The sequence below is a fragment of the Mytilus edulis genome, chromosome 6 (assembly GCF_963676685.1).
Source record: "Mytilus edulis chromosome 6, xbMytEdul2.2, whole genome shotgun sequence".
NCBI lineage: Eukaryota > Metazoa > Mollusca > Bivalvia > Mytilida > Mytilidae > Mytilus > Mytilus edulis.
In genome coordinates this window covers 9,110,334-9,131,031 of record NC_092349.1, presented here as the reverse complement: position 1 = coordinate 9,131,031, position 20,698 = coordinate 9,110,334, and the positions used below count along the sequence as shown (strand labels likewise).

Sequence of the window (20,698 nt, the reverse complement as noted above, 5' to 3'; positions counted from 1 at the left end):
TTCTTAAAAAACAAAGTGTTATGCATTAAAATTGAGAATGGAAATGGGGAATGTGTCACATAGACAATAACCCGACAAAAGAGCAGATAGCAGCCAAATACCACCAATGGGTCCTCAATGCAGCAAGAAAATTCCGCACCCGTAGGCGTGTTTCAGCTGTCCCCTAAACAAATATGTACTAGTTCAGTGATAATGGACGTCATACTAAACTCCGAAGTATATATATTATAGTCTCAACTTACAACATTTTGACACAAACGTCACTGTCTATTGTTTATTTTTTTATTTTTTTAACGGCGTTGAAATAAGTTGAACAAATCTTACAAAATTTTTAAATAGAATTTTATTCACTTTGGAAAAGGAGGGTTCCAACAAATCCTGTATGTCCATTAGCATCACTATGTATTTGTCCGCGTTGGGGAAAGTTTTCGACATAAACTCTGTCATTTTGTTGTAGATTTAGTATAGCAGTTTTAGAAGAATGGGCTTCAAAGCCATTTGATTGGTCGAGACTGCTGTCAGTATGAGTTGCCTGCACTGGAGTACCATTTACCATTAATTTGGCTACGATAGAGGAAACGTACCCAGACCGGATGTTCCAGCTGAATAAGTAAGTTCCGGGAAGAGGAGCCGTGAAAGTTCCGGTCGCAGAATTGTAAGCATTTCCAACATTTGTTAGAACTTGATCAAATTTCAAAACAAAATCTTGCTCTCCATGAACGTAGTTCTTGGACAGAACAGCATCGAAGGCAACATTTGGATAGGATGGATCTAGCCCTGAAAATATGTGAACAATATACATACAACCACTCGAATAAGGAAATCTTTATAACCTTGTTCAACGGGTAGGGTTAATTTGCCGAAATCATATGTATATTCATATTTCTTACGACGATTATTTTAAAAACATTTACAAACTTTGATTACAATAACAGCAATTCAATCTCCCAGACAGAGTTATCGGTCCTTGCTAGAGAGAGCACGGACCGATAACTCTACATGGGAGATTGACAGTTATGCACCTTCATGTGTGTATTTTGATGTTGTACATCGATATTACGACGTAGTCCTGAAATTTTTTTAATCTTATAGAATGTATAAATGTATAAATAGAACTTCTTCAAATCTTCTTATCTGTATACTATGATCAATACTAAGAACACTTTTAACACAAACAAATGTTATCTTTGAACTAGGTAAACAAGTACACACGTGTATGCGTGTGTGTCAGCTATTTATAAATGCGTGTTGGTTATGCATATAATTTAATAATATTAGTATATATCTAATAAACGTCGGATTATGACCCTGTAAGTTAAAGAAATTTTCATATCAAGTACCAAGTTTTAAAATTTCAATTGATATTTATTTGTATATTTTTTTCCCTGGAAATATTTTCCTCAGGTCAAATATTTAATATACAACCAATAATCATTAAATAATAGATGAATGTCTTACTTTTAACATGTCCATTAAGCAAATTTTCTGTCAATGTTTCCAATTTATTCACGCGTTCCTTCAAACTTTTAAGCTCATAAATTACATTTCCTATATCATTTGCAGCACATAATCCAAAACACAAGACTAAAAAGGTAATAAGTCTACAATCCATTGCTTTTAAAAGGAGGTCAAGCATATAAACGTATTAAATATATATATATATATATCCCAAGTACAAAGATAAGAATAGTTTTGATAACGACGAAAGCAGAGGGTGAAGGTCATATTCGACAAAATCAAATTGAAATCTCTGCGTAGCCACTTTTACTTGAAGTATGCGCATAAAAGAGGGAAAAAAACTATTTATAAAAATGAATTAAACAAAATAGGGATTGACAATACGTCGAAAAGATGCAAATGATACAAACAGATTTTCAAATTAAAAAATCTAAAACGAAATACTATGAAAAGACAAAATAAAACAAAAACGAAAAAAAGATGAAAAGACAAGTAGCACACAAAACACAACAAAGAATATTAAAGAATAAGCAACACGAAATCCCACCACAAACCGGAAGGTGATCTCAAGAACTGCGTAAGGATACACAGATCTTGCTCCACATGTGACGTCCTTCGTAGCAAGGTAATAATAACCAGTACAGTAATATGATAAACAGTGCATCAAAATAATTATCAGTACAACCAGATACTAAACAGTACAAGAAGACATGTAATGACTTTGCTGAAATTATTCTCAACTCTAATATGTTAACGTTACAGTCTGAAGTATTATAAGATAAGTATAGGAAGATGAAGCTATTAAACCAATAGTTCCAAATGGTAAAGTTGAAATCTTCCCTTCATAAATTTTACTGACGCCATCAGGAGTTGGTTGATCGTTATGGAATATCCGTTTCACAAATAATATCAGATACGTTCTTTTTGTCGTAACTACAATCTCGTTCCCTTTTTAAGAATGTTACTTACCGAACTATTTACCGGGTCTGTAATAACATGAGCATCACGATGGGTGTCACATGTGGTGCAGGATCTACTTACCCGCCTGAACACCTGAGATCATCACTAGTTTTTGATGGGGGTTTTGTTGCGTAGTCTTAAGTATTGTATGTTGAATCTTTTAAATTAATTTATATCTGTTGTTTTTCTTCTTTTCTTTTTTAGCCATGGTGTTGTCAGTTTATTTTCGATTTATGAATTTGAATGTCCTGGTATCTTTCACCCCTATTTTATATCGTTGAATATGTTTAATAAAATTCGTACCGTTTGTTAGTGATTCTTTAGTCTTTGTGTTAGTTGAATAACATGGTATTCGTATTATATTTTCTATTGTTGATAACGAGCAATAGTTTTCTTTTCCTAATAATGGTTGCTTCGTTTTAATCGTCTTAAGCAGGGTTTCCTGGATGTTCTTTTTGTCATTTTTTCATGTTCCGAAATGAAGAGTGAAATTAATGTTTCCAAGTTGATTTATTGATTATATTGTTGAAGCTCGATTGACGCTTTCCTGATTGCTCCTGGATATCATACTTTTAATGAGATCTCCTTAGATTTACATTTTCAAAATTCGTCTTTCCAGAATCTAGATGACTCTGGGTAATGTCATTCTCGTACACCAAAATGAAAATAGCGTTACTTTAACGGTTGAATTTCTATTGTTTATCACGTTTTAAACAAATCACAATGTGTTGGTGTACGCCCTTGGAAATATTACACAGAAAGCATAGATTCTAAAACGACGAATCGGATGTGTTTTAGGGTCTGGCTGGCGTGGATGGACAAAAAGAAAGTTTGAAATTACTGTGGGTGTAAGGATATGAAGAACAGAGAATATTTGGACAACAAACTAGTGAAGGAGACTAATGTTGTCCTATGATGTCATGGCTAGAGAATATCTGGTCAAAGCGTAAAGAATGGAGACAAATTATAATGTGCTATGATATAAAGACTAGCGCAGATGTTTACAAAAAAATATGGAATAGAGAAAAATTGACTATAAGAACCCAAATTTCCAGACTCTTGTGTATTCTGTTCGTCATTCAACGCCATTTGACACTTTTCACCGTCATTTGGAACTTCATCAAGATCGGTTATTTACTATTAAATTGTATCCTTTAAATTATTCATCTATGGCAGGTTTCCAATGTTGAATTATTACCATGTATCAATATAAAAATTATGTATCTTCATTTCATATTTATTCTTACAACATAGTTTCAGGCCAAACGAAACAAAGGTATCATTCCTCTCAAAATATTACATAATACTAAATGTTCTAAGAGCAGTGTTTCTGTTTTCCTACTAAACGTTTTAAACCTACTCTAGTTTGACAAATTACATAACTGCCATGATGTAATATACAAATGCAAGAAACAAGCATGCATACTCATCATAACTTCAAAGTTACAAAACTCTATCCCAGGCTTGTCTTATTTCTGTCTTCAATTTTAATTCTATTCAACGGTTTTTGTATCAATATATTATTTTGAAATGCAGAGAAATGTGCAATTATCTTATAATTAAGATTTAAGACAAAATAGAACCGTCTAAAGATTCGTATCTTTATATTTATATATATATATATAAAACCCAATATAAGATTTTTAAAGGGTGCAATTACAAACAATTTGTTTGAAAAAAACAAAAACAAAAACACATTGTATATGCCAATTACTACAGCTCCGAGAAGGAGCAAAATAATTAGAATCACAATTTTCCTGAACATAGATAACCAAATGAAAATAGATTAAACAAAGTACAAGATAATAATTAGTTTTGATATAAATAATCACAATTACAGATCTAGAGAGATTAAAATGACGTAAAGACCAAACAATAGTCCGCAATAATTAAAATGAAAAATAAGCAAAATCTAAATTACTAACTGTAAACACAGTTGTTTCGGAAGAGTATGCAGTTTCTGCTCCACTGATACCTAAAGTTGGTATCGCTGTATCAGGAAACATCTGATGGTTATGTCATCAAGTGGAAAATGAGAAAGGCACGTACAGTTCACGGCGCTTTTTTATGTTTCCTAATTTTCAAATCTGCTCTAGTGTGACAAATAACATAACTGTTATGATATAATACAGAAATGGACAGAAAATGCATGCATTCTCATCTTAACTTCAAAGATACAAAAGTTCATCACATACTTGTCTTATTCATTCATTTAGTGTTAATTGTTACTGTACAGTTTTAGTGTCAATATATTATTCTGATATGCAGAGAGATGTAATTATCTTATAATTAAGATTAAAAATGCAATGAGTCTAAAAAAACATTCTTATCTTTATAAATACCTTTTAAAAAACACGAATTTGTCAAAGAAAAACAGACAGAAACATTAATAACAAACACACACACACATTTTATTTTCCAATCACGGCACTCAGAGGGAGCAGAATAGTTACAATCATAATTTTAAAACATAAACAAAACTACAGGTTGCAAATTTGTAAATATAGACAATGCAACCTTCCCATAGATACTCTGTTTGCGGCTAAAACTTTGACTCTTTTACTATAAAGTTTCGTGAAAAATAATATCCCACTGAAAGTTTGGTAGAAATGACTGCTTTCATCTGATTTTTGCATAACTTCCTTGCACAGTTATTGTTTTCTTTACAAATGAGCTTTAAAACAATGTTACAAGTTAAATTATCTGTTTTATGACCAAGGGGTAGGCATTTTTCTCTGTTTTTTGCCCCTGGGTCCTCACATTTCCTAAAAATTTCCTTGTTTGTAGCAATGTGGAATATAAGGTATATATTTAGGATAGAAAACACTATTGTAAGTTTTTTAGGTCTTTTTTAATTCTAGCTAGTACTTTTATGCTGCGGTCACAAAAAGCACATTTAGGTGTTACAACTTACTTTTGAGTTATCAACAGTACAAAAACACCCAACCAAAAATATTAAGGAGGGATCAATGAGTTGCAATGACTGCGAAGAGTATAAATAGGTACTTCTTACAAAAGAGAAAACAAAAGTTTTATTTTCCGTCACTTCTCCCAGGAGGACCAACATAGTTACATAGTTACAAACATAATTTTAAAACTTGAAAAATCATAGATTCAACATATTTAATATATGAAAATAAACGCAAAAGTACTACTTGTTGACACCGCTTCTTCGGAATGGTTTCTGCTCCACTTATAGTATACAAGATAGTTGATATCTTTACAGTTGATAGTTTCATTCGGCTATGTCATAAATGAGGAAATGAGATCAGCACTTTTTTTGTTTTCTCACTTAACTTGTTTAGTATGACAAATTACATAACTGCCATGATGTAACAAATACATGCACGGAACAATTAAGCTTGCCCACTTATCTTAACTTCAAAGTTACAAAATTCCATAGCAGCTTTTCTTACTACCTTTTTTAAAAATAAACTGTTACTGCATCAATATATTATTCTAATATGCAGATAGATGTGCAATTACTTTATAATTAATTTTAAAATTTGATAATAAACTCATCATAGATCCCAGGATTAAAATTTTAAATATACGCCAGACGCTCGTTTCGTCTACAAAAGACACATCAGTGACGCTCGAATAGAAACATGTTAAAAGGCCAAATAAAGTACGATGTTGTAGCGCATTGTGGAACCAAAAATTCCTAAAGGTTTTGCCAAATTCAGCTAAGGTAATCTATTCCTGAGATAGAAAAGCCTTAGTATTTAAAAATTGAAATTTTGTTAACAGTTCATTTGTAATTATGAACATATTAATGAACTATCTAAAGATTCTTATCTGTTTAGAGAAATTACAGAGAAAAAAACACAATATACAAATTGTAGAAGCTTCCAGGCCTGCAACCACCACCAATTTGTAAAAGAAAAACGGGCAAATAAAAAATGAATGTTTTTTCCAATCAGTACTTGGATAATGTAAACATGATTTTCAAACTTACTATAAAAGAATGAAATAAGAATGGATTAAACAAAGTACTACATTAATATTAGTTTTGATATAACTCCAGAAAAAATAAAAAGACGTAAAGATAAATAATAGCCCTCAATCATTTCATAAAAAAAGAAGAAAAAGCTACACAAAACGTCATTAATCAATTCATCCGCTTCAGGAGGTTGAGCTGTTCTTGCTCCACGAGCATAGTTGATGTCACTCATTATCTATAAACTTTTGTTGATAGTTCACATTCGGTTATCTCATAAAAGAGGAAATGAGCACGGCATGAGTGGCATTAATTTTTTTTTTCATACTTAACTTTATAAAACTGCTCTAGTTTGACATATTACATAACTATCATTATATAATAAAGACATGAACGGAACAAACATGCATTCTCATCAGAACTTCAAAGATACAAAAATCCATCATATGCCTGTCTCATTCTTTTCATTAAAATTAATTGTTATTGCACGTTTTAAGCATCAATTCATTATTGTAATATGACAAATATATGTGATTATTTTAAAATTAAAATTCAAGATGTAAATAAAAGCTGCTTTAGAATGATAAGGAGTTCCTGCTACACTTGTGATACCCATATTTTAAAACTCCGAAACAGCGATGACGTTGCTAAACTTTAACCATTGTAAACATTGTTTCTAATTTCGCCATAGGTCCAAGAAAAAGTTACATGTTCGTAAAGATTTAATTTCGTGGTTTGCCGAAGTCTGCATACAAGCCTATAGCAAAGTTGACATTCGTTGATCATTTTATTTCGTGGTATTTTTATATAGCAGTTCATAGACACAGGGGTGTTTTTTTTTTTTTAATTAAATAGTTTATAAATATCATTGTTCAGGAAGTTTCATACCGAAAAAGAAAAAGACAATAAATAAGAAATATACATTACGTGACATCGTTAATTACAACCTTTAATAATATTGAACATTTTACGTCCATCTACATGTAGTAGTGATCTTGTTCTGTACATGCATGAAATATTCAGCTTTGGACATTATTATTTCAAAATGTCACACATGCGTTCATATATCTAATGATGATCTTACATGAATCAAATGATAATTTGTGTCACATAACAGTTTCCTTTTTTTAAGTTACGATTTTGTACAAGTGGTTTTGCATGATAAGATAAAACTGGTATATTAATAAAATATTGCAGTTTGTAAAGTAGGTGTGCTAAAATCAACTTCAAAGTTACTACAAAAATAGTCATCATAATCATTACTTATGAATTTGGTATGCATGAGGTTTAGTTAAATTGCTATTACATAATTTGAATATTTTGAATCAAGATATCATTGAAATACACAAAGAGTGATGCGATAACATTTTATTTAGATTTCATATGCCACAAAAATTCGGCAAAGATATTTTATCATTTCATCAAAATATGATAAACAGTAGGAGTCCTCTTTTGTACAACCTATTTATTATTTCGCAAAAAGAAAGATCTTACTAACTGCGTCTTCCTTTTATTCTAATGTGACTAATTGACACCTAATCAATCCAATTATATTGTCATTGAAGGTAGAAAAAACGATACTAAAGATGTATATGGAAATGGTTTGGTTCTTACTGACAGAATGTCATGCACGTACGAATACGTCGCTTAATAACGATGCAATCTGCTGCCTGTTTTAAGTCAGGATTATGACAGTTGTTGTCCGTTCGCTTGATGTGTTTTATCTTGTTTGCCATTTGATTATGAGTTTTCCGTTCTGAATTTTGATTTTTATTTGTGATTTAACTTTTTTTTGTATGTTGACATGACAATTTATAAGCACATGATATCACCCCTAGTTTTTAGTGGGCTGGTTTTTCTCAATGTTAAGTTTAGGTTTTTATGTTGAGTTAAGTGTACTTTTGTTTTCTGAAGGTCTTTTCTTTTTAAGCAAAAAAGAAAAGACAAAAAGACAAACAACACTACTCAAAACACAAAGTCGAAAACTAAAGACTTTCGTTTGAAAATAATGTCTCTTTTTTATGTGGTGATTTTTATTAATTTTCTGTTTACAAAACTTTGAATTTATTGTAAAACTAAGGATTTTCTTATCCCAGCAATAGATTACCTTAGCCGTATTTGGCACAACTTTTTGGAATTTTGGACCCTCAATGCTCTTAAATCTCGTACTTATTTGGCTTTTTAAATATTTTGATATGAGCGTCACTGATGAGTATTATGTAGACGAAACGCGCGTCTGGCGTACTAAACTATAATCCTGGTAACTTTGATAACTATTTAAACTAGTTTTATATTTCCATCTATTATGGTTAACGTTTGATGCTTTACACTGTCATCCATCGGTCAGACGCATTGGATGCTGTAGTAGGTGAATTCAAATCGTTCTTTTTATTAGTATGTAATCTAATGTTTGTGCATCAGTATAACTTATTTGCTAAGGACAATGGGCGTATGCTTGATAGGGTATTCGGGGATTACCTAGGCTTTTTTACACATTTTGGCTGCTTATTCTATACTCTTGTTTCCTATAGCCTTCATCGAAGCAGTACTGCACTTGAAATTAATCATTGTAATGAACGCTTATAATACACAATTTATCTTTTTCCACATATTTTATGACAGATATTCAATTAAACTTATTTCATTTGGCTATTTCGACAGTATGGTTTTCGTCTTTATACTTTGGATTATTCGATGAACAAAATCCCCTTAACTATGCAGTACAAAAAGTTCGTCAATATTTCACTTATTATAGTTTCACCACTTAACTAAAGAGTACAAAAAGTGCACTGAGTATTTCCTTATTGCAGTTGCTTTTTCAAAATGAAAAAAGACAAGGTGTGGTATGATTGTCAATTAGACAACACTCCAGCAGAGTTAAAATGAAGTGCAAGTAAACATTTTCACAAAAACAATCAATGATCTTCCATGTCTTCAAATAACGAAAAACATGTAGCATGTGTTAAGCAGGAGTGGTATGCAATTATGTTTATTAATTTATGCTATTTCACAGCATACTTACATGCAAACTATCAGCAATAATATTCATATAAACCGTTGCGAAGCAAACAAATTCCCCTTTGATGCCTAATCGTATTTCAAAGGATAAATAGCATCATACTTGTTTTAACAAATTGTTTTTATTTCTTTATTGACCATAAATAACAATATAATTAGGATATTCCTTTTTAAATAAATTTATGATTGACATGATTTTATCTACAGCAAAAAGTTTTGCTCTTTTTCCAATGTATTTGAAACCGAATATAAGTTTTTATTTCATTAATAAATATCAAACGTTTCCTTGTTGTAGCAATTAAACTTTTAGTTCACCTACGCAGAGTGAAGGCCTACATTCCATACAGTTTCTAAGGAAATCAACTGCATAACTGATGCAATAAAATTTGGTCATGCGGTGATTTTTTGTTCAGAAATTAAAGTAGTTTTAGGCATCAATTGGTAATCTATGTTTCTAAAACCATGATAACATTATCAGTTCTGGAAATAGAAAGCACCAGATCACATGAAATTATATTCCACACCAGCGCGATTTCCAAAAATCTTTCGATTTTTTTTTAATTTAAAGCATTACAGCTCAATGTCTCTTTATTCAAAATCTAACAATAGTATTGCTTATATCTATATAAGATCCTGCAAATAGCTAAAAACCTCATTTATGACCTTTTTGAGTATTTAACGACAAAATGTTCACACGAAGAATTTCTTAAGCCAAAACCAAATTTATGTCTTAATTTGTAAATTGTCTTTCTGGTACAACAAAAGCAAAAAGTATTGTTGTAGGAATATAAACATTTGAACATGCATTGTCTTTTTTTGTAGAATCTATTTTTAATTGTTTTTACATAGGCGGTAATGGTAACGTTTTTTTTTCCTGTTGCTTAGTCGTCCATGTCGTAAACTTGGATATGTATGATAGCTTATTTCGAAGCTGTGACATTTTCACATATGTGGTAAAATTTTCGGGGTACGAAGTGAGATTACTTTTTCCGTAAGTTAGCATACCCCGAACATCCTTTCGTGATTCGACTACTTGTGAAAATATCCCCTTTTTAACACAATAAGTTCTATGAAAATCTAATACTTTGAACACATTTAATAGATCCATAGTTTTTACACATTTATTCTATGTTCCTCTACTTTCCTAATCACCGCAAATGGTTAAGCTCAGTCATTTGTAAAAATTAGAAACATGTCTAAAATCACTACATGGAGATGTTTTCTTTACACGTGACTTTTGAGTTCCTTATTTCGAGGCGCATTAGGGATGTTGTCCCAACTGTTTCTTTATTCAGTATTCAAGTGTTTAAAATACTGATATGAACTCGTAACTTGACTTCTACCTAACGGCAACTATGAAATGCTCAAACATTTCCTCATAACATCGGACAGTAATCATGAAAACATTTTCCCGGCACATTTGCATATGCTTATCCTAGGTCAAGGCCTCGTCAGAAGTTTAAGACACGTCGCTTTTCTTTCGTTTTTTGAAAGGATGGCAGATCATTAAAAGTTTTTGTAAAATTAAATCGCGACTTGTATCTACTTTTGCTACGACTTAAGGCTTATTACACTGTGGAAGTACTTTTATTTACTTGGGTACTACATTTCGGAGATTGGTTTGTCCACAATGTGAAGTGTTCAACGAAATAAACGAAAGTTTGTTCAATCCAGACATGGATTTAATGATCCCCATTACTGTAGGTTTAACAACATGAATACGGGCATATCGAAAATCAGCAAACACACTTTGAACTAAATATACAACTTTAGACAGAGTTTTATTCATATAATATTTCTAAAACATAGTCGGAACAATCTTTTACCCTAGTTTTGATTGATATCAGAATGTCAGATTTTCCGATGATAGTATAGTGTTAATTTAATCTAATCATAATTTCCATACAAAAAATAATTTCAAATCGATTTATTCTACAATTCAAAGTACATGTGTAGCATTTTTTTATGTAACCGAATTCTTTAAATGAAATCCGAATTTTCCCAGCTATTACCTTTGCCATATTCATCAAACTATTATAAAACAACATATGGTTATATTCACAAGTAAACATGAAAGATTAAAAAAAATAAAAGCCATAAAATTGAGAACCCATGAAAATTTAAAATAAAAACATAGAAATAAACACTCACGATTAAAAAGACTTCCACAGTAATGTATAAACATGTGTTTCTCGTTGCACTGTAGATATACTTTGAACAATTTTGTAATTAGGTTGTGATCTCATTATTTATGAAATGCATACAAAAACTAACAAATTGAAATATTGCATGTACACTCAATAAGAGATTTATCATATTGATATTTAAAAGTTTAAGCCTCGGTGTCACACCTTAACAGATAGCGCAAACGGACGCCGAACGGGTAACTTTTTGTTCAGTCCGTTCATGTCCGTTTAACGTCCGTTCTTATCCGCTAGACCTCCTTTCATTCCTGTAAAATGTCCGTTCAGCGTCTGATTTATCCGTCGTTGTCCGTTTTGTCCGGTGGAAAGTTTTGAGAATGTTCTAAACTTTGAACAAATGTCAACGGTTAAATTGTCCATTGTAAATCCGGTAGGCGTCCGTTTTTTACGGTACTCGTCCGTTCAATTTCAGTTTAGTATTCGTTACTTATCCGTTAGGAGTCCGGTAAATAAATTCACCAACGAACTTCTACCGGACGTATAACGGATAAAACGGATGTTGAACGGATGTGAAACGGACTTCTACCGGACGTATAACGGATAAAACGGATGATGAACGGATGTGAAATGGATAAATGCTAATTGAAAATTTCGAGTTAGAAATGCGAATTATTGGTATGTCAGATTTCTTGAGTGTCATGAATGCTTATTATTTCTTATTGATCTTAGAGTAGGAGCATGCCCTTATTATCAAGAAATTGTTATTCAGACCCTACCTTTTGGTGGCATTTTGAAGAACAAACTAAACCAGTCACATGGAATCTTTTTGAATATCTATGTGATTTACATGTATTTTTATTGTCGCCTTTAATTTGTCAGCGTGTCTTGTTCATCGGTTTATTTCCGGTCCGCTTCCATAAGGTGTCCGTTTTATGTGATACTCGTCCGTTAGATGTACGTTCGACATCCGTTCTGTCTGGTACGTTTCTTTTTTTGTTTTTTTTGTATGTTGCACATCCTGTGAGTGTTCGTTATGCATTCGTTACGCGTCCGTTTTATTTGATCAGTACATCAACGGACTCCCAACAGATAACAATTTTGTAATTGTAAATGGAAAACTTTTTTTTCATCCGTAATGCGTCTGTTAGTGTTATCAGGTAAGGTGTGACCATAACTTTAGAAATCACAAAAAAGCAGCGAACCAGCCACTTTGTTTTTAGAATGCAGCTTCTCGGAACTCGTATCAAGAATTAAACGGTATTTATCCATACGTTTGATGTGTTTGAATTTTTTATGATGCCATTTGGATAGGGACTTTTCGTTTTGAATTTTCTTCGGAGCTCAGTATTTTTGTTGCTAGTATTCACTTTTTCTTCATATGTATGTTTCGTTTTATTCGTATACAATAAATGTGTTCGAGAATTTATTTTCTTAGTACTTATGATTTTTTTTTTGTATTCAAATGGCAAAATATAGGTCTACTTACCACAGTTTTTAATGTTTTTTTCTGGTTTGTCTTGTCCTTGTTGTATACATTTTGGAGGATATATGTTCAAAATTGGCCAAAACATTTTAATTCTACCTACTTGTATGTAATGTTACATCAAAACTATGTAAAGCCTTAATAAAGCACACATTTAAATTTATGTTACAGTGGGTTTAAGGATTATCGCTACTCTGTTACAAAATAACAAGCTTTTTATAAGACTGTTTTGAATTGGTATTATGTAAATAAAAGAGAAAGCAGAAACAAATTTACGGTCAGTGTTCTTTTGTTTAGATATAACCAATTGCAAATTTTATAGAAAATAATTCTTTCTAGATTGTTCATGCATTTAACACTGGCACCTTTTTTCCGTTTAAATACTATGGTAAAAATAAGGATTTTTATCAGATTTCTAAAATTGTGTAAATCAATTTGTAATACAATTATGAAAACAGAAGGGTTGAGAGGGGGAAATATAAAGGCGCTACATGGATAAAACTATAGGATTCTAAATATCTGACAAAAGACCAAAAACAAGGGAAGCAAACATCCTCAAAACAAATGTAAGGATTGATAGCAAATTGTAATGCTATTAAATGATTTTTTTTATTATATAATTTGTCTCAATACAAGATTGAGACAGTTTCATTGAGTGCGTTAAGTTCTATCATTTGATTGTATCTCTTACGTTTAAGTATGTGTCATTTTACGACAATTACATGTAGCCTAATGAGTTCTATATACATACCAAATTTCATAAACTTACGATGATTTAATATACGCATTGCATATAAATAACTCTTTCTATGTTTTTGATCAGACACTTAATGTCTTTATAACTGCATATAAATTACACAATTTAAAATCCTTTTATTCCGTTATATTTCACAATCTACGAATAAGTAAATAATAAGGATATCTTAATTACTTTCATAAGGAGGTAACAATGTGTATCATCAACTATATATAGTATTCCCGAAATTCCTTTCTACTGAATTTTGTTTAAAAGATAGTGCCGCACTAATTAAAGCAAAACTACATTCTTGTATTTCAAGGGAGCATGTGTTATTATCTTATGAAGTTTGATTGCAGTTACTCTGGTCTATTGAAATTACCTGTTCAAGGGAAATTGGAATATTATTCTATGAAATTTGATTCAAATTACTCTGGTCCAATGTATTTATCTGTTATTCTGTCAAAAATTCCAAAGATCTACTAACTGCTTAACCTTCGATCACAATCTTTGCAATTTTGCAGCAACATAAAAACTTTTGATTTTTCTACGCTATATACTACTATTCCCCATGCTCAGTTGAAAGATCGACTTCACCATCTCATAAAACAGAGCTTTTTCTATAAAAATGGGAATCGTAGATACAAATTTCTTGTTTTGGGTTACAATAATTCATATTTTGTGAAGAATCACACTGAATCTTCCAGAAAATATACTGAAGATGATATTATCAAAATGCTGGACTTTTTGATCGACAATATATTTGTTGAGTTTGGAGGATTTATATTTCAACAGACAATCGGTATTCTAATGGGTACTAATTGTGCACCCCTGCTGGCTGATTTGTTTTTGTACTCGTATGAAGCAGAATTCATTCAGAACCTTCTAAAAGACAAAAAGAAAAAGCACCTTGCGAAATTCTTTAATTTTACTTTCCGATATATTGATGATGTTTTATCATTGAATAACCCATACTTTAGCCAATAATTACATCTCATATATCCCAGTAAACTTGAAATTAAGGATACTACTGATACTAGAAGGACTGCTTCATACCTTGATCTTTTCCTCAATATTGACGTAGATGGACGACTTCACACAAAAATCTATGACAAACGGGACGATTTCAACTTCCCAATTATCACTTTCCCATTTCTCAGCAGTAATATACCATCTGCCCCTTCGTATGGTGTTTACATATCACAATTGATACGTTATTCACGTGCTTTTTCACACTATACGGACTTCATATACAGGAGTGTGCTCCTTACGCAGAACTACTCCAACAAAGTTATGAGGAGGACAGATTAAAATTGACACTCCGTAAATTTTATGGACACCATCACGAATTGGTGGATCCATACGATGTGTCTTTAACCAAACTAGCTAAGGACATTTTTACCACATGGTAGATTGTGGTTTGTCATTATGTCGTCTAATATTTTAATTACCAAACGTGACTTATTCCCGATTGTGACTGTTTTGCTGAGTGTGAATTCGCATTACTATAAGACGTGTTACGGTACTTGTCTATCCCAATTCATGTATTTAGTTTAAATGTTTAATGTTATATTTGTAATTCTCATCGGATTTTGTCAAATGTGTTGACGTCTTTTCTATTATATTTATGTGTTATGGAAAGAAAAAAATAATCACCGCTGTCATTTATTAGATTTAATTTTGGTCAACGTAATCTGTACGATAATTTACGTTTGAAGTTGGATTCATAACAAACTGGACATATATATATTATAGTTACTTGCTATTAATAAGTATTGCAATATGCATTGTGTTTAAATGCAATATCAGTATTTAGTTCTATTATAATCTTTAATCAATCCTAATTCGATCTTACTTTGAGATATAGTTTTTCATATGTGACGTCATTCTTCTGCTGTTTCAGAAATTTCATAAATTCAAATGTGACGTAATTTTTAATGCCTTTCACCATCGTATGTGACGTCATTTTCACAATTTACTGCGTTGAGGCCTGGACTGAGTCGGGTGTGTCTATTCTGTGTTGGTCTTTGCATGTATTCGTGTTTGTTTTCTGTAATGAGTTAATACTTCAGTTTCATTATGTATATCTGTTATATTCATTTGATAAAATTTACTGTTTGCAATAGCACTAATTGTTCTAAATAATAAGGATGTTCTTATCTTAAGCGTAAAAACATAGCCGTATTTGACACAGCCTTTTTCAACTTTTGATCTTCAGTGCTGTACAACTTTGTACTTTTTTTCGCTTTCGATCTTTTGTATCTGGGCGTCACTGGTGAGTCTTGTGTGGACGAGGCGCGTTTTTAATGTATTGAATTTTAAACCTGATGCTTTTTGTTATTCATTAATCATGTGTTTCTTTGTCTAATACGTTCTCCTATTTATTTGTATTGTAGTCCTGTAATATTATGTTGTCAATTCAATGTTATATTTAACATTGCCATTAAAGTGCGAGGTTTGGCATGCCACAAAACCAGGTTCAACCCTCCATTTTTTCCTTTAAAAATGTCCTGTACCAAGTCAGGAATATGGCCATTGTTATATTATTGTTCGTTTCTGAGTGTGTTACATTTTAACGTTGCGTCGTTTGTTTTCTCTTATTTTTTAGTGTAATTTCACATTGCGATAAGACGTGTCACGGTACTTGTCTATCTCAAATTCATGTATTTGGTTTTGATGTTATATTTGTTATTCTCGTGGGATTTTGTCTGATGCTTTGTCCGTTTCTGTGTGTGTTACATTTTAGTGTTGTGTCGTTGTTCTCCTCTTATATTTAATGCGTTTCCTTCGGTTTTAGTTTGTTACCCCGATTTTGTTTTCTGTCCATGGATTTATGAGTTTTGAACAGCGGTATACTACTGTTGCCTTTATTTATTTTCTTTTATACTATTACCCATACATCATAGAACATTTGAATAGCAGGTTTTAATTATTAGGGGAGCAATTAAATTAATAGTTGAATGAACCAATGAATTAAAACAAACTGATTGCATTAGAAAACAAAGCACGTATCAACACTTTGCTTACAAGAACCTGACAACAATCTGGTCAACTTTTTTTTGACAGAACAATCGGAATCCTCAAATGGACGTCGCGTTTTATGTTATCGATATTCGTATTCAAACGTTTAAAGGCTGCAATTTTATTGGCTGATTTGATGAGGACCAGAAAAGAAAGTAGAACGCGGTGTTGTCTTGGACACCTGATCAGTATTTTGTATGAGATTTAATTGAAACAAGATTTCTTTTTTTTTTTTGGTGGCTTATGAGATAGTCAGTAATAAAATTTCAAGTTCCTATCACAAACTTTTAAAAATATCCAATAACAAATGATAACATGATTACGAATTCAAGTTTTGTATACAACATTATGTATTGCATACAAGACAAAAGAAGGAAGGAAAGATACCAAATAGAGAGTCAAACTCATAGATAGAAAATAAACTGACAACGCCATGGCTTAAAATAAAAAGACAAACAGACAAATAATGTAATAGAACTGAAAACACAACAAAGGAAACAAAAGACTAAGCAACACGAACCCCACCAAATACTGGGGGTGATCTCAGGTGCTCCGGAAGAGTAGGCAGATTCTGCTCCACATGTGTCACCCGTCATGTTGGTTATGTTATTACAAATCCAATAATTTGGAACTGCTGACGTATTTTTTTATTCACGTTGAGAACGTTTATGATATTAAAATAAGGATATGCTAATCTACAACTTTCCGCCATAGTCTTAAAGATTTGGATGTAAACAACTATGGAGAAACCTGATTACAAGGAGTCAACTATTGAAGAATCTTACATTACAAAATGTGAACCAACTAAACGGTAACATCAACTGATTGATGTGAAATAAAGTAGTTAACGTAAAAAAAATAAGACATACATGAAACAACGAAAAATACTAAATTAAATGCTTCTGACTGGGATAGGATTCAAACAATAATCACACTGAAATGATTTTGACAGCAAACATACACATTGGGGTACGGGTAAACATGTGAATTAGGTCTCAACTCTCTCCCCTAACCTAGGATGGCGGTGTATCATAACAGCAGAACATCAATATATAGAAAAAAAACATTGGAAATGGGCTTGATTCCTCAGATTGTCACGACGCAATTACAAATTACATAACGACAAAGTACAGACTAAATTGCACTCGCAGTTCTGAAACTCTTTCTAAGAAAAAAAAGAATAATAAATCAATTATTTTCTTCCTTACTTCGGTAACCTCATGAGAACCTACTTCAATAATTATAATAATATATGCCATGGTTTTCAATCGGAATAACAAATATCCTGAAATAAAAAGCATATCTAAAAATTCTGAACTTGCTTAACACTGGTGAAAAACACGTGGTTATCATATTATAGATGCTATATAACAAAGAGGAAACAAGTCCTTGAATAACAAGGTCACTCAAGCAGTTTACTAAGTACATTTCATTCATGACGATAAGTAAATAAAAACAGCACGGTGTGAATAAGAATCCGTTAATTAGAAGCTTAATTGTGTAATCGGTAATTTTAGAATCTATATCATTAGTTGCTTAATCTTTCGTACTTCTGTTGGTGGGTGTTTAATTATAATTATACAAGGCTATGTTTAAAATCGCTAAAGTTATTCTTATATTAGCTAGTAACCGTCAAGAATAATTCTGTAAACAAGATTTTATATAAATAAGTAACAAGAAATAGTCTGTTTAAACTGGTGGGAGTTACTGCAGCTGTATTAATAAGTTTGTTCACATAATGTGTTTGTAATAAAAATTATTAACGAAAATATCGAAATCCCAGGTAAATTCTAAGTGTCAATTAAACCTAACAAAATATAATATTAGAACATATACAGCAACGGAACGATTACAAAGCCACTGTCGTTTGATTTGATATATACATTATACCAAATAAGACTTAGTGGCCGATTGGTCTACTTTATTTATCAAGAATAATGTAAGATATTACTGCAGTCAAACAGCAGTACAGTACGATATCTGATCTCTTGCTGCTTAGCAGTGCAACTGATCTTACAACATGCTGTACACGTTGTCTGTTACTCTTTAGTTAGTTGTTCGTCCCAGGCTTTCAAGTTATATTCACAAAAATAAAATTATTAACCTACAAAAAATGTCTGAATGTAAAACAGTTATATCATTACACTCAAATAAGCTAACAACTAATCAAGGAGACAAGATAAAATAAACGATTTTCAATTAAAAAAAGTACGAAAAAAGAAAAGACAAAAGTAAGTGTTGCATACTGGAAAGGACATTTATAAAAAAAAAAGTTATTTCATAATATTTCTGAAAACCTTTTTTTGACAATTGTACCAATGATTCCACATTTGAATATTTTATTACGATTCATGAATATTATTTAAAAATCGTTCCTATACAAAAAAAAACTCTGATATATGAAATATAAAGTTATTAAATAAAAGTTATCTTTTGAATTTGTATATTCAAATTTAAACAATCTTTTAATAAAATTCACGTACAAATTTTCTGAATTTCGACAATAAATGTCTTTTCCGTGATGCTCGAAGCAAAACAATTCAAAAACTTAAAACTGATGAGAAACATGAAAAGCCCATTAACCAAAAAGGAAAAAACGTATAGGAAAGGCCGGGCAAGAAGTCAGAGCTGTGCAGGAGGGTAAAACACTAATCTTAAATAATTTCCATCATAGATCTGTTTCATCTCACTCTCATCGATAAAGTAAGAAAATAAAAATCATATAAAACATGTTGGGGCGAATTTTAAGACACAATTTTGACTGCTGCAACCCTATCTATGACATTTTACCTATAATTCTGTTTGTTGTGCACACACGTCGTCCTCGGTGTAATCTGATGGCATGCGACTAGCATACAAGTAAGCGTTTCATCTAGCTATTGAACCAGGTTATATCCGCCTGTTTCACAACATCCATGTGTACCAAGTCAGGAATCTGACAGTTGTTATCCATTCGTTTGATGTGTTTCAGCTTTTGATTTTCGCATTTGATTAGGGACTTTCACTTTTGAGTTTTCCCTAGAGTTCAGGTTTTTTTTTACAAGTTATGAAAATATTTCTGTGTCTTACTCATCCAATGTTATGGCTCATTTCATCTAATTATATTCTTATATGATTCATTAACCAGATTCATCGTCAACAGATGTACAACCATTATAAATGCTATTTTATAACTTCTAATGGATGATTAAGATATAAAGAGCAACATTCCATGATATTTGTAAATAACACACTTTTCCGGATAAAAATAAGGTGTATACTGTGGGTGTTCCCCATTAAATAAGTACATGTATGTATATAACATTGCTTATACGCAGGGGTAGAATTTAAGCTTTTTGTATACTAGCCAGCCGGACCAGTGGCCTGAAAAACTGCTGGTCTGGCTCCAAATCTACTGGTACTAAAACATGGCGTTCATTTAACATTTTGATTTAAAGTTTGAATGGTGTTGCCTGTCTTTGATTCCTCGGGTATTTTCCTCTACTTTATTACCGTAGATTTTTTATGCTGTTCTGATTGTTCATTAGCAAGTTCAGAATCTAACTTATAATTTGAAGATCTTGTTATGAAAATATATTTTTTATTTAGGTCTGTCACTTCAAATTGTTCGCATGTCATACAATTCAATGTATCTTGGGATTTCATACAATATTCCCAGTTGTTGTTTGTGAGGATTTGGAATGAGTTTAACGGAATAGAGAAATGTAAACTAAGAAAATAGGGACAATAATGAATAATGGTTTGCTAAAATATAAGGTATAAAGGATAGGGTTTACAAAATATAAAGAATAGAGAAAAATTAATGAAATGAAGAGCCCCAATCTTGACATTCGTTTGATGCCTTGGTTTGTCTTCCGAATTGATGAATGACATTTGAAGATTTGTAAAGTACTTAAAATATTTATACTTTGCTTGTATGATAAGCCCCAACCTGTTCG

At 31.6% G+C, this 20,698-nt stretch overlaps 1 protein-coding gene across 1 annotated transcript in view; it reads right to left on the bottom strand.

Moving 5' to 3' along the window:
- Positions 1-343: 343 nt before the first annotated feature.
- LOC139526179 (complement C1q-like protein 4) overlaps positions 344-20,698 on the bottom strand; it is a 75,247-nt gene continuing 54,892 nt past the window's right edge. Inside the window, exons 2-3 of the mRNA XM_071321304.1 lie at positions 2,500-2,554; positions 344-777 (exon numbers count right to left, since the gene is read on the bottom strand). Coding sequence (XP_071177405.1) covers positions 344-777; positions 2,500-2,554 — 489 coding nt within the window. The remainder of the gene's footprint in view (positions 778-2,499; positions 2,555-20,698) is intronic.